This window comes from Chlamydomonas reinhardtii, chromosome 12 (assembly GCF_000002595.2).
Source record: "Chlamydomonas reinhardtii strain CC-503 cw92 mt+ chromosome 12, whole genome shotgun sequence".
In the NCBI taxonomy this organism is placed as follows: Eukaryota; Viridiplantae; Chlorophyta; class Chlorophyceae; order Chlamydomonadales; family Chlamydomonadaceae; genus Chlamydomonas; species Chlamydomonas reinhardtii.
This window is the reverse complement of record NC_057015.1, coordinates 4,260,086-4,274,125: the sequence shown is the minus strand read 5'-3', so window position 1 is coordinate 4,274,125 and position 14,040 is coordinate 4,260,086. Positions and strand designations below refer to the sequence as shown.

Genomic DNA, 14,040 nt, shown 5'->3' with positions numbered 1-14,040 from the left:
GCTCGAGGTTATGCTAAACACGTAGCATTTACGCTGCCACTAAATCTTGAACTACACCACGAAACATTCAAGTCAGCTGCTAAAATGTCTGCATTCGCGCAAGCGTCTAGCTTGTTCGCAAGTGTCAAGGGCCCCGACGGATTCATTCAGACACTGCCATTCCTAGAAGTCTGTAGACAGGTGCTGCCAGTTGTGGGTAAGTGAACTGAATTGCTGGTTTTTTCTCTGCGCCGTGAGCTCAGCATTCCAAAACCACATTCGATCGTGTAGACAAGCTGGGCACGGCATTTGCCCTGGTCAAGACGGATATCGGCGGGAATATCGAGGTGAGCCCGCTTCCGTGGGAGACGTTGTGCATTGGGGCGGGACTCGCGGAACTGACGTATGCACGCTCCGCTGGCACGCTCCACACAGCGGCTGGCCCAGCGAGCTGCCAAGGACCCAGAGCGCTACAAGCGCCTCTTCACGATCGTCCAGGACGAAGTGGTAGAAAAGACTCACACAGAGAGCACGTCCTGCACAAAGGGCCTCCTATGGCTCAAGCGGTGAGTGCTACTCAGCCCTGCCAGCTCCTGCGGCCTGTTTGTCCTCCGCCTCACCACCACCGCCACCGCACGTGGTCTGGCTGAGCTGTTGTGCCCTACCCGACGCCGTTGTCCCCGGGGACGCCGCAGCGCCATGGAGTTTGTGTGCGCGCTAATGCGGCGCATCCACGACGATGCGGCCACACCGCTGAGCACGGAGGTGGATGAAACGTACCGGGCCACGCTGATGCAGTTCCACGGCTTTTTCGTGTCCAACGCTTTCTGGGTGCGTAGCGGCAACGGGGCTGGTGGCTTGGTTCTGGCGGCGGCTGGAGTACAGTGGGTATCCTGGACAGGCGTAGCGTGTGCGCAGGGCCAGGATGGCTCCAGGGCTGACGCGGGTGTATCCTGGTGGCGGCCGCGGGGCGGGTGGGGCCGCTCTTGTGTTGTGAGCCCGCAATGCTCCTGGGCTGCACCGTGGCACGCAAGCCCTCTCTTCCTACACCTCCCACGCGCTGCGCCCTTGCTGCGCCCTCCCTGCAGCTGGCGTTCAAGTTCGTGCCCAGCCGTGAGGAGTTCCTCACCAACGTGGGTGGCAGCGGGCCGGAGGTGATGGGCGAGATGGCGGCCTTTGTGGACGGCTTCTCGGCCCTACTGGAGGAGGTCCACAAATGGATGGTGAGAGCAGCTGGCTCCGAGGGGGAGGGTTCGGGGCGTGCTGTGCCAGGATGTGGCGGCATGCTTCGGCCGTCGGGCTAGCTGTTGTTCATGGGGAAGGCCTACAGGAGACATCTCCACTGCAGCTGCCTGTACCCAAGTTTGTGGTTGACGCATTGCACTCCTCGTCAGATCCCCTCATGTCCCGACATGAACGGCTCCATTCCGCAGGTGGAGCAGGGGCTCAATGACCCCACCAAGGTGTGACACAGGCAGCCGTGACGCTGCCGCATGGCATCCACTGCCGCGCCATCGCGGCTGAACGTGCACATTGTACCAGTGTTGCGGAGGCAGGCGTGAGCGTGTGGCGCTGGCCGCATACCAACAAAGTTTGAACGGTACATACGATAGGAAGGCGAGGAGGGGGAGGAAGGGAGTAAAGGCGACTGGGGTTTGAATGTTTTGAGGAGGAGGAGGCGCAGGGCCTGGGTGGCGGCGGTGGCACAGGGCCTGGCGGCGGCGGCGGCAGCGGCCCTGGGTCAAGCAGTGGCGGCGGGTGTGCGTAGCGAAGGGGGCAGGCAAGGCCACGTGGAGGAGCAGATCGCGTCGCCGCCCAGGAAGCGGCGCCAGTGCCCAGGTTGAGGCCCGGCCGGTGTCTGGTTAGCAGTTTCTGCTGGCGAGCATAGCATGGCACGGTATATAGTGGGATTCATTGCTGTTTGTCTTGTTGCCTGCTGTGCTTGTGCTTGACAGGGGGACCTGGCTGGACACATGGCCGGCGGTGCCTGTATCAACCGACCCCGGCGATAGGAGGACGGTGACGGGTGCAGTTAGTGATGACATGTGTACAAATGGCTGCGACGAATGTTCAAGTAACGGGTGTAACAAGGAACGGGAGATGTGGTAGACGCGAGCGGCCTCAGACGGGAGACGTGCTGCCGGCGTGGGCGCTGCCCAGTTGTCTCTTGAGGGTTTATTTGTCGAATAGGCAAGGGTACACGCAACAGGCTGGTTGCTGTCTTGGAGCAGGTGCTTAAATCGTTGAGCATGGCCCAGCATGGTTCTGGTCTTCTGGAAGCGGCAAGGCCGGCTGCAGAGCACGCTAGCTCCAGGGAAATGCCACGGGAGTGTCATGATGCTGTGGTGTATACCGTATCACCTGGACGGTACATGGTGTGTGGTCGTGTGTCGTCATTCATCAAGTGGGGTAAAGCACTAAAGCCCCCATAGACCCATACACCTCGCATACTCGTGTTCGGCAATCAGACTTTGGTTCAGACTTTGGTTCAGACTTTGGTTCAGACTTTGGTTCAGACTTTGGTTCAGGCTTTGGCTCCGAACGTGAAACGTCGCAAAGGTCCGTTGGTTGAGGCCTTGCGAGTACCTACGCCTCGACATGTGTTACAGCACATCGAGGCGCACGCCGGTGACTGGGTCGTGACGAAATTTCGGGCAATTTACTCGGGCGACAAGTCGCTCGCCTTCTTCCTAGAGAATCGGCAGGCGGTGGTGAATGGCCTCATTAGTCTGCTGTGGGAGCCGTTGCTGCTGGCGGCGGCGGCGGCCGGCGTGGATGGGCCGGCGCAACGCCTCGGCATCCCGGTGACTAGCCGCGGTGGCGGGGGCGGCGCCGCAGCGGCGGTGGTGTGCATCCAGTTCGATGCCACCTTCCCGTGCGAGCTGGAGTCTAAGCTGTCGGAGCTGCTGGACGAGGGCGGCGGCGTGGTGGCTCCCGCCGCCGGTGATGTCCCCAGCCTTCGCTGGGAGGCTGAGGCGCAGTACTCGGAGGCGGGGCCCCCCAAGGGCAAGCGGTGGCTGCGCGTGAGCGGCCTGCCCCACGGACTGCCCGAGGGGCTGCAGCGGGACCTCGTGCAGCACCTCTTGAGTACCCCAGTAGAGGAGATTACGCGGGACGTGTTCTCGTACCAGTTCTCGCAGCCCGTGCTGCAGAGTGGGCAAGTGCTGGTGAAGGTGGGCGACACCGCGCGCCTGCCATCGGCCGACGACGCTTTCGCGGTGGGACTGGGCAGGTGGGGGCGCCAGGTGATCTTCCAGCGGGAGGACATCGGTCGGTACCTCGCGCAGGCGGCCCGGGGGGCCCAGGTGCGCCGGGTACGCCACCCGCCGCCTGCCCCGGCTGCCGCCCGAGCGGCGGCCGCGGCGGCTCCGGATGCGGCGGCCACGGCGGCCGCGACTGCGGCTGCGGCTGCGGCTGCGTCCGTGATGGCGACCGCGGCGGCGGAGGCCGCGGCTGCGGCGGTCGCCGCGGCGGTTGCCGCGGGCGCGGACGCCGCCGCTGTGGAGGTGCTGAAGGCGGCGGCGGCTGCTGCCGCAGAGGCTGTGGGCGTGGGCGTGGGCGACGGTGGCGGCCGTGGTGCCGCGGCGGACCCTGGGCTCGACGGCAGCGGCAACGGCAACGGCAGCGGCCGCGGTCGCGGCGCCCGCCCGTGGCAGCAGAAGGTCCACGGCCGCGTGGTGTCCGCGGCTGCAGAGGCGGACGCGGTGGTGGTCCGGTCGCTGGTGCAGGCGGTCTTCGCCGCGGTGATCGCGAACGCGGCCGTGGTGCCGGCGGTGGTGGTTGACCCCAACCCCTTCCGCATGCTGGTAGACCAAGACGCGATGGAGGACAAGCCTGACGACGACGAGGTGATGCCGGACCTGACGCCGACGGCGCTGGACGCTGCGGCCGCTGCGGCCCGGCGTGCGGCCCCCAAGCGGAGCCGGGAGCAGGCGCAGGCGGCGGCCGCGGCGGGCGAGGCGGCGCTGGCGCTGGCCATCCGGGAGAGCAAGGCGGCCAAACAGGCCCTGGCGGCGGCGGCGGCGGTGCAAGCCGCCGCAACAGCCGCGGCGGCGGCGGCGGCAGCAGCGGCCGGGGCAACGGGCACCCCGGCGGCGGCCGAGGCCGGGGCGGCCGCGGCGGCGGCCGCGGCAGCGGGCGTGAGTGGCACGATGACCGCCGTAGAGGCCACCGCTGCGGCGGGCGTGGAGCCGGCCTCGCCGCCGGCCGCGCCGGTGTCAACGGCGGGCTTGGGTGGCATCGTGGGCCCGGCGGTCCTGCCCGCGGGGTGGAGCAGCGACGGTGGTGTGGGTGATGAGGGCCTGGCGGGCGGCGTCGGGCAGGGGCTGCTGGGGGATGCGGAGGCAGCGCCGAATGTCAACGCGAAGCTGCTGTGTCAGGGCCGGCGGGGCGGTCCTGGCGACTTCATGGACGTTAGCTCGGTCGCCCCGCCCGGGGGCAGGCAGCAGTAATGCGGCGGCCGAAGCAGGCCGCTCCGGGGCCCCGGCCCTTGCGGGTGGGGTCGCATAACGTGCGGGGGCTGCGGAAGCGGGTGCCCCACCTGGGGTGCTCGCGCCTGCACGCCCTGCTGAGCTGCTGGGAACGGCAGCACCTGGATGTGGTGTGTCTCCAAGAGACGCACGTTCTTGACTCGGACATTGACCTTGTCACGGCGGACCTGGCGGCAGCCGCTCAGCGGCTGCATGCACGCGAGTGGACGGCGTGGTGGGCGCCGGCCCAGAAGCCGGAGGGCCGTCGTGTTACTGGCGGCACGGCAATCCTCATTCGGTCGAGCCTTCTGCAGCAAGGCGCCATGGTGCTCACTGGCGGCGCAGCTGCCGTGTCGGTGGCGGACGGCGCGTGGGCGGGCCGCGGTGTTAGTTTGCAGTTGCAGTGGGGTGGCCACACCTTCACGCTGACGTCAGCCTACTTTCCCCTGGCATCCACAGCACAGCAGGCTTTCATTCGTGAGTGGGTGGGCCTGCGGGCGTCGGGCTCGGGCGAGCACCTCCTAGCAGCTGACTTCAACTTTGTGGCAGATGTGGCGCTAGACACAGTCACTGGCCGGGCGCGCAGCGACGGACCCGCAGCCGCCGCGCTGGCGGCGGCGTGCCCTGGCCTCATTGACGTGTTACGGCGGCGCCACCCGGCTCGCCGCGTGTGTACCTTCTTCCACCCCCACGGGGCGAGTCGGCTGGACCGCATCCTGTGCAGCGGCGGCCTCGAACCGCAGGTCCTGGAGTGCGGCGTCGCCGCCGGGGTGCCCTCCGATCACATGCTGGTGACGGTTGCCCTTGCGGCGTCGCCTGAAGCCGCGCCACCCGCTCGGAGCCTGCCCAGGGCCCACCTCGGTTTCCGGGACTTCAAAGACTTGGATCGTGACTACCGTGCCTGGCTGGGTACGGCCCTGGCGGCACGCCCTACTGATCCTGTTGAGCTGCTGGAATGGTGGCCGGCCCTTAAACGGGCTGCCGCCACGTCCGCCAACCGCCTGAGCCGGGAAGCTGTTACGAGGCGTGTGGCCGCCAGCCAGCGGGAGGCGGCCGCGCTTGAGGCGGCGGCAGCAGCAGCCGCCGCGGTGGAGGCTGGCGGTGATGTGCAGGTGGCGGCGCAGGCGGCCGTGCGTGCGCGATGCACGGCGGCGGAGGCCGCCGTGGCCGCGGCCGCCGGCGCGGCGCGACGTACGCGCCACGCGTGGCTGCGTGGCGGCGAGAAGCCCTGCCCTCTCCTCACGCGCATGCTGCGGCCGGCGGGTGGGCCGCGCGTGATTGCCAAGTTGAAACAGCCCGATGGCACCACTACATCCGACCCCACGGTCATGGGGCAGGTGATGGCGCGGTACTGGAGGGACGTCAGTGCCGCGCCGCCGCCCGCTCCAGACGCCCGCACGCAAGTCCTGGATGCGCTGCAACAGCACGGGCGCCGGTGTACAGCCGAAGAGGCGGATCAGCTGGGGCGGGTTGCGGTCTCGGCGGCGGAGGTGCGCGCGGCGCTAGCCGCTGCGCCGGCTGGGCGCGCGGCGGGCCCTGACGGCCTACCGGTGGAGTTATACCAACACTATGACAGTGAATTTGCGCCGGTCCTAGCGGATGTGTTTACGGCGGTGGGGGAGGGGGCTGGGGTGCCTGACGGGCTCCTGGATGGCGTGTGGTCTTTCTTCTTTAAGTCGGGCGACCCTACCGAGCCCTCTAATTATCGCCCCATCACGCTGACGGATACCGATTACCGCACCCTTGCCCGGGTGTTGTGCTTGCGACTGCAACCGGTGTTTGGGCGTATCATTGACCCTGAGCAAACTGCGTTTCTGACGGACCGTCGCATTGCCGATAACGTCCTCTTGCTCCAACTTACTCCTGGCCTGTTGAAAGCCGCCAAAAAGGCACCGGCTGTGGCGGCCTTCCTAGACTTTTACAAGGCGTATGATACGGTGGACCGCTCTTTTCTGCTCGCGTGTCTGGAGCGCATGGGCGTGGGGGCGGGCTTTCTTACGTGGGTGTCCCGTCTGTTAACTGATACGCGTGGGGCGGCGTTGGTGAATGGACGTGTGTCAGGATGGGTGCCGTTGATGGCGGGCGTGCGGCAGGGCTGCCCGTTGGCTCCGTTGCTCTACCTCGCTGTGGCACAAGCCCTCCTGTCATGGCTACGCAGCCGGGGGCATGGTGTGCTCGCTAACCTTGCGTCGGTGCTGGCGTCCCAGTATGCGGATGATTGCACGCCGTTTCTAGAGGGGTTTCAGGCGGTGCCGGGGTTCCTGGCGGACATGGATGTGTTTCGGCGGGCGTCTGGACAACGCTTAAACATGACTAAAGTTGAACTGATGGTGATGGGGACGGTCGGCGGTGCTGGCGCCCTGCCGGCCGGCATGGCTGGCCCGCCCCTGCCCCCTGGCTGGCGTGTGGTGCCGGCGGCCAAGTCACTAGGGGTGCATTACGGGGATTGGGGCGCACTCTCCCCACCAGTTACGTTTGAGGCCGTGTTGGGGGTGCTGAGCAAAATCGCGCGCATGCCCGTGTCCATGTTTGGTCGGGCGGCCGCGGCGTCGGCTTATGCTTTGGGCAAGGTCCTGTATCATTTGGAATTTGCGGGTCTTCCCCAACTGTACGTTGTTGACCGGCTGCTAGCCAGGGTAGCGGCGGTGGTGGATCGGCGACTGTCGCCGGCCCAGTTTGATGCCAACCCCCATGCACGCCCGCCTGGCCTCTCCATTGAACTTATGCAACTGCCCCCGGCGGTGGGGGGGGCGGGCCTGTTGCCGCTGGTGCCGCATGTGAAAGCGCGGCAAGCCGGTCTCGCGGTACGGTGTGTGTTGGGTGTGTGCGGTCTGCTGCCGTACGTGCCCCCGTGGACCCGGGTCGCGGCGGCGTGGCTGCGCCAGGTGCACCCGGCGGCAACGCCCCTGCGTTTGTTGGTGCGGGGGGCCGCGGACCGTGTGCTGAATAAGCCGCTCACCCCGGCGGGCAAGCCGTTTGCGCGCCTGCTGAAAGCCATGACTGAATTGCCCGCGGTGACTCTTGTGGCGCCGCCCGAGCCGGGCGCGTGGGTGAGTCATGTGCCGTTGTGGGCTAACCCGGCGCTGTGTGAGGACGGCCGCACGTGGGAACTGGCTTTCGCGGATTTGTTCGCTCTGCCGGGACTGGCGTGTGTGGGCCAGCTGGTTGCAGCGCATGACGGCCTGAACGAACTGCGGCTGGCATTGACACGCCCTTGGGCGGAGGGCTCCCGGTCTGGTGAAGCGTGTGCGGATATGTATGTGACTGCTGTGTGGCGGCGGGTGCTGCACTGGAGCACGCGGGCGCGCCTGCCGTCGCCCCTGCCGGGGCCGGCGTCGCCTCAAGAGGCGGCCGACCGGTTTGCGGCGGCGGTGGCCCTTCTTCCCGCTGGCTGGGCTGCCGCCGCGCGTGCGGCCCAGCTGGCTCGGGGGCCTGCCGCCGCGCTGCCGCTCCCGGCGGCCGACATCGTGAGTGCTACGGCGGAGTCGGTGCAACGGGTGGTGCGGGGACTTGGATGGTTGCAGTGCGGGGGGCCGCCCATCCTGCTCACTGCCTACACGGTGAAGGCGGGGACCGTGCTACAAATGGCTCCACAGTTAGCCGCCCTGAAGGCTAAGCATTTACAGTATGTGTGCGATGCGGGTGTGTCGGGGGTGGGGGCTGCCCTGGCGGCGGGGGCCTTCGTGTGCACCTTGGCCCGCTTGTGGTCGCTGAAATGGGAGAATCATCATAAGGAAGCACTGTGGCGTGTGGCCGCCAACGCTTGCTGGGCGTTTCCACGGCATGCTAGCGAGCGGGCGCGAGGCGTTACTGTTGACCCGTGTTGGGCGTGTGGGGTTGACATGCAGGATGGGGACCGGCGTCACTGGTTTTGGGACTGCACTGTTGCGCTGTCACTTCGGGAAAGTATGGGGATGGCTATGGGTTTCCTGCCGGAGGAGGCTCTAAGTGCCTTCTCTCGTGAGGAGTTGTGGTTAGTGCGCCCGCCTGCGGGGCTTGCGCCACCTGTGTGGGATGTGGTGTGTCTCGCTGCTATGTCTGCCCTGGACTTTGGTCGGCAGCGTGTGGTTATGGCCGGGTTGGCGGCGCGAGCGAAGCTGCCGTCGGCCCGGGTGCTGAGCATTGGACTTGCCGTCGTAGCTGACTTCTGGGGTCGTCTCCAGACGTTTGTGACTTTGGGTATCAGGCCAAAGGGTTGGGACGCTGTGCCGTTTGCGCATCCCTTCATATCTCGGGCTGTTGGTGACGGCATGGTTTTGCGCTTGCCGTATGACGCTGATTCCCCGCCCCCCTCGCCGTGAGAGGTTGTGCGGTGGCTCTGTGTGTGGGAAGGATGCACGTGTGGGCGACCGTGCTAGTACCTGGACGCTTGCGCCCTGGTTAGTGCGTGCGCTGTGCGTGTGTCCTGTGGCCTAGACGTTTCCCGGCACTCCTGTGCCTAGGCTTGTGGCGTTGAGGCACAGCGGTGGGGCTCTGGCGGGTTGAGGCTTGGCTAGGACTCACTGTGCGCGGAGTCACACGGACTTTGCCCGCGGGAGGGTTTGCAGCAAAGTCGGGGTTGGTGGAGTCAAGTTGGGCCCTGATAGCATGTGATGGCTCGGCGTCTTCGGGTGCTGGGACTGTCCCCTCTGTAACATCCGCATCCATACACCTCGCGAACTGCCCCCAAGTGGTCACACAGGGGGGGGGGGTAAGGATGCCGCAGACATACCCCACCCTTCAAATCGAAAGAGCTTGACGAGAGCGTTCAGAATCCGCTTTCAGAATTTTGATCAGGGTAGTAATTGCGGAGATATGGGCCCCCAAAGTTCAGGGTCGGTCGTCGGTCCCCGGGGTCCCCAAGGTTTCGTCACGGTGTGCCGGAAACTTTCGTCTGGGCCTCATAAGACAGCAGGGCAAGCCCAGACCGTTGCCCAAAGCATGTAATGGATGCTTATAACGGCTGGGAAACGTCAGGAGCCCACCAGAAGACGAAGGGCTACCGCCCGTCAACACATGTCGGGTTGGGATGTTGGGGTGCGACATGTCTCGCCTAACCAGAACGTGCCACAAGTCGCGGACCGGTGTTTGCGCGCCGGAGGAAAACTCACGTGTATGTCCCATGCGTAGGTAAGACTCGTAAGCGTGCTTTACACGGGTGCAACTGAACGGCTGCAAGATGTTCACAACATGTCGACAACATGGCTGTGGTCAAGACGCGCCCGACGAACTTTCCGTGTTTACATGTTAATAGAGCTCGCTGAAAGCAGTCGTTTGGCACCATCCTGGAAGAAAACAGAGGGGATTTAGGGGGTGTACGGCACGGTACGGCACGGTCGGTCGTCGGTCAGGGGGGGTCGGGAGGTTTTGCGGGGTGGGGTCTGGAACTATTGTTCGTACCCCCCCCTGGGTCACAAACGCTTAGGGCCAAGGTGGTCTCGTCACGGGATGGTGGCCGACTGGCCGCTCCGTGCGGATGGGGCTCGGCGCCTGGACGTGTGGGGACGCCACGTAGGCGAGAGCCACGGATGGCCCTACTACACCATGGGGCATGTCGCATCCGTGGAGGGCAAAGAGCGAAGCGCAGTATCACCATTGAAGGAAAGCCACGAAATCACAGCTGTTTGACAAGCCGATGCAATGCAGGCATCTACGTCCACGGCCTCCGCCGCCAGCAGCACACCAGCTCCATTGCCGTCCCCTGTTGCTGCTGCTGCCTCTGTGCAGTCGGTACAGTAACTCCGGCGTTCGACCAGCCATGCACTTCTGCTCTGCCACTGCACACTGTCTGCCGTCTGCTTGGGATATGGGCATCAGCTGCACCCTACGGAACCTCGCCAACCTGCCTAAACCCTGTCCCCTCACACACACACATGTGCGTTCATGAGGACACAGTTATATCCAGGGGGACGCAGTTGATGCAGTGGGCCCAGATTCCCCAGAAGCAGTGTCGCTAACTGGTACGGACTTGAACCGCGGACGAGCCCAGCTGCTTGAACAAGCTGCGGCGTTTGCATAAAGGGCGCGTGGGCGTGGTGGGCGTGGGCCTGCGTGGGCGTGGGATTATGTCTGGCATCGCCTCATGCACGATCCCGAGCGCCAGGGCGTGGGCGCTCAGTGTGCAGCCAATCCAACCCTTCCTGTAAACACTTCAGTTCACAAGTCCTCTGCCAAAATGGCGAATCCGGAGACAGCAGCAGTCGCAATCAACGTGCTCAATAAGGTCATCCGCTATGCTGTGGGACTAGGAGTGGGCGCGAGCATCCTCCAAACATCCCTCTACAATGGTACGTAGCTTGATTTAAGCCTCGAGGTCTCGGAGCTTGGTCGCGAGAATCGCTGAGCCCAGAACCGTCGCTTCTCGCGCGCAGTGGATGGCGGTGAGCGCGCCATTATTTTCGACCGTTTCCGTGGAGTTCTGGATGAGCCGGTTGGCGAGGGGACGCACTTCCGGGTCCCCTGGGTCCAGCAGCCAAACATCATGGACATCCGCACGCGGCCGCGCAGCATCAGCTCGGTGACTGGTACCAAGGGTAAGCGATCTGGGTTTACAACTTGCATACATCGTTGCAGTTGTCAAGTGCTAATCGGGTCTGGGCACGCCGCATCAATGTACGCAGATCTCCAAATGGTGAATATGTCGCTGCGAATCCTTAGCAAGCCGGACGAGCCGCGGCTGCCGCACATCTTCAAGGTGAGGCTCCCATCGGGCTGGAGCCAACTGGGGGCACGCTTTTGTGGGAGGGCCTGCGGTGACGTGGTGTTGCACGCCCTCGGTCTCCCCTCACAGACCCTGGGCATGGACTGGGAGGAGCGCGTGCTGCCGTCCATCGGCAATGAGGTGGTGAAGGCGGTGGTGGCGCAGTACAACGCGGAGCAGCTCATCACGCAGCGTGAGAGGGTGTCTCGGTCGGTGAGTGCACCTGGGGATGGAAGAAGGGTGGGCCCGGGGCCATGGGTTGGGGCTGCCAGTGGCTGCACTGCTGTCAGCCAACAGCACAGCAGTCGGAAAGCAATCATCTGCAGCGGGTTCAGCTTGGCTACCGCAGGCGCGTATGGTCTGGCCAGGTCATCTACGAGCAGGGCTGTAGGGCCTGCAACGTGAAGGCGTTGCAGGCCTGTGGCACGTTAAGCCGCGTTACCGGCACCATCCCCACATGATCTGCCGGCCTGCCGGGTGACCACTTGGCCTGGTCGCAAGCTAGATGCCTTATGGCGCGCTGTTGCTCACTCGGCCATTGCCGCTCCGGGACGCTCGCACTTCGTATGCCATCCTGTGCGCGGCTTCTCCTTCGTGTGCAGGTGCGCGAGTCGTTGATGGCGCGCGCGGCGGACTTCGGCATCGTGCTGGACGACGTGGCCATCACGCACCTGTCCTTTGGCACGGAGGTACGGGCAGGGGCGTGGGGGGAGGGCGGCAGCGGGCGGGGGCGGGCGTATGGGCAGGGGCGGGGGCGGGCGGTGCAAAAGCTGTAACAGGCGTGGGTCGGGGGTTGGAGTACGGTAATGCAGGCGGACACGGGGCGAGGGCTGGCCCAGGGCGGGGCTGTGGGCTGTGGAAAGGTCGCCCAGCATCTGGAGCATGTCGGCGTGGGCACGGGTGCCGTGAACTTTGGCGTTGAAGCACAAGCTGGATGGGCGAGGCTGAGATGGCTGGCTGCGGGAGCGTGCAGCACACGTGAGGCATCTTCTCTAACTTTGTTCCTGCCTCTCGTGTACGCCCCCTCCCTTCCCCACTGCAGTTCACCCGCGCCGTCGAGGCGAAGCAGGTTGCGGAGCAGGACGCGGAGCGCGCCAAGTTTGTGGTGATGAAGGCGGAGCAGGTGCGGCAGCAGCTGGTCCAGATTCTAGGAGGCGGGGCTGAAGGCTATGCATAAAGCGGGGTCGGGGTTGGTGGAGTCATGTTGGGCCCTGATAGCATGTGATGGCTCGGCGTCTTCGGGTGCTGGGACTGTCCCCTCTGTAACATCCGCATTCATAAAGCGACCCGTGCGGTGCCCCGCTGTCAGGTGTGGACTCGCTTGGTCATGCTCTTGCAGCATGCATCCGGGGCTTTCCCAAGCCACAGAAGGGCGGCCAGCGAATGCCTGATTACGAGGGATTCAGTCTTGCGTTGGCAGCTGCAACTGTCCCGAGTGCTCCTAGTGCTGCATATTCTCGCCTTTGCCCGCTCAGCTCTCTTCCCGCGTGTCCCGTGCTGTGTGCCCGCAGGAGCGCAATGCGGCCATCATCAAGGCGGAGGGTGAGAGCGAGGCGGCCAAGCTGATCTCAGACGCCACCAAGCAGTTCGGCTACGGCCTCATTGAGCTGCGCAAAATCGAGGTGCGGTTCGCCTGGAGACGGCAGGCGATCTAGAAGAGGGCTTGCACTGGCACCTTACGGAGAGCCGAGTTGGCCACATGAGGTCAAATGTCACTGCCTATGGTCTACACAGCCGTCTTTCCCACTCCTGCCAGTTAAATTATAGCTTGAAGCGCTCGGAACTGCCCTGCTCTGTGCTGTCGGCCCCTCGCAGGCAGCCAAGGACGTGGCTGAGACCATGTCCAAGAGCCGCAACGTGGTGTACCTGCCCAACACCGGCAACATGCTGATGCAGGTGGGTCTGCGGCTGGGCGGGGCGCTTGCGCTGAGTGGGAGGGTGCTTACGGCAGCGGGGCGGGTTGGAGTTAGTGTGTCCTGGTGGCCGGGTCTCCTCTGGCAGCAGCCGTCTCTATGCTGCGTGGCCAAGTACGTGCTGGTGCTGACACGTGTCGTTGCACTACAGTGTGGCCCGCCATTGACGTGCTGGTGTCGTGCTGTCTGCAGGTTAACCCCAACCAGTAAACGGAGCTATGGCGGATGACGGGTAGTGTTACAGGGTGGTTCAAGCGTGTAGGGCGCGCCCGCTCTCAATGATGCTAGAGGTTCTTCGCCTTCTGTTGCATGCGTGAAAGCAGCTTGTCCACATACTGTGAAGTGGAATGAGCAAAGAGATGGGCAGGGACAGGTCAGTTGAGTGCTCAGATGGCGTCAGGTGTTCAGACGGCGTATGCGCACGTAGGGCGTGCACTGATTGCGGAGTTGCACGAACAAGTTGTATCGTCCCAAACGGTTCGGGTGTGATATGCTATGTACTCATGGCAGCTGGCGGGTTGCAAGCTCGCAACGACATCGTGCCCTGTAATGATCATCAGGGATGGTCCTCACCTTCCTTGTCGCTCTATTTAGGATCCAGCCAGCAACCACACCCGCTACAAATGATGCTGCCGCAAGCTTGACTGCACTTTTGGTCTCCATTCTTCTGAGGTGCTTTGTGTTGAGGTCTCCAGGTAGGTTTTGGTCCACGAAGCACAAAGCTGCAAATTGAGGCCAGGGAACGGTTGCAGTTAAGCAATAACAAAACAGCATTATCATTCGATGGTCGTTATTTCTACCAGTCGCGGGGTCCATCGCACCACGTAATCCGAGGCACGCGGAACCCCTGCCCCAGTGATTCCCCCGCCATCGACACTAGCCACGCGAAGGGGACTTTCTTCTCCTACTAGAAGTCAGTGCAGCTAGTGCAGAGTCCCAGGCCAGGAGATTCCAACTCTGAATTCGCCGTGTGTTGCCGGCAGGCCGGCAGGGACTTTCA

At 64.4% G+C, this 14,040-nt stretch overlaps 3 protein-coding genes across 3 annotated transcripts; all 3 read left to right on the top strand.

The window, feature by feature from the left end:
- The first annotated feature begins 15 nt into the window (after positions 1–15).
- On the top strand, positions 16–2,461 carry CHLRE_12g519450v5 (uncharacterized protein). The gene is made up of 6 exons (XM_043068359.1): positions 16–196; positions 271–326; positions 415–545; positions 675–810; positions 1,068–1,202; positions 1,413–2,461. The coding sequence occupies exons 1-6, from the start codon at positions 85–87 to the stop codon at positions 1,446–1,448; spliced, it is 606 nt and encodes a 201-aa protein (XP_042918454.1). The 5' UTR covers positions 16–84; the 3' UTR covers positions 1,449–2,461.
- Positions 2,462–2,515: 54 nt separating this feature from the next.
- On the top strand, positions 2,516–9,094 carry CHLRE_12g519401v5 (uncharacterized protein). Its single transcript, XM_043068358.1, has 4 exons — positions 2,516–2,607; positions 2,685–4,391; positions 4,568–6,447; positions 7,868–9,094. Exons 1-4 carry the CDS (start codon positions 2,578–2,580, stop codon positions 7,917–7,919), a joined length of 3,669 nt encoding a protein of 1,222 aa, XP_042918453.1. The 5' UTR covers positions 2,516–2,577; the 3' UTR covers positions 7,920–9,094.
- A 1,301-nt stretch (positions 9,095–10,395) lies between these two features.
- CHLRE_12g519350v5 (uncharacterized protein) lies at positions 10,396–13,831 on the top strand. The gene is made up of 9 exons (XM_001696888.2): positions 10,396–10,714; positions 10,799–10,960; positions 11,048–11,121; positions 11,218–11,340; positions 11,730–11,816; positions 12,170–12,250; positions 12,639–12,749; positions 12,943–13,023; positions 13,233–13,831. The coding sequence occupies exons 1-9, from the start codon at positions 10,603–10,605 to the stop codon at positions 13,248–13,250; spliced, it is 849 nt and encodes a 282-aa protein (XP_001696940.1). The 5' UTR covers positions 10,396–10,602; the 3' UTR covers positions 13,251–13,831.
- Positions 13,832–14,040: the final 209 nt, after the last annotated feature.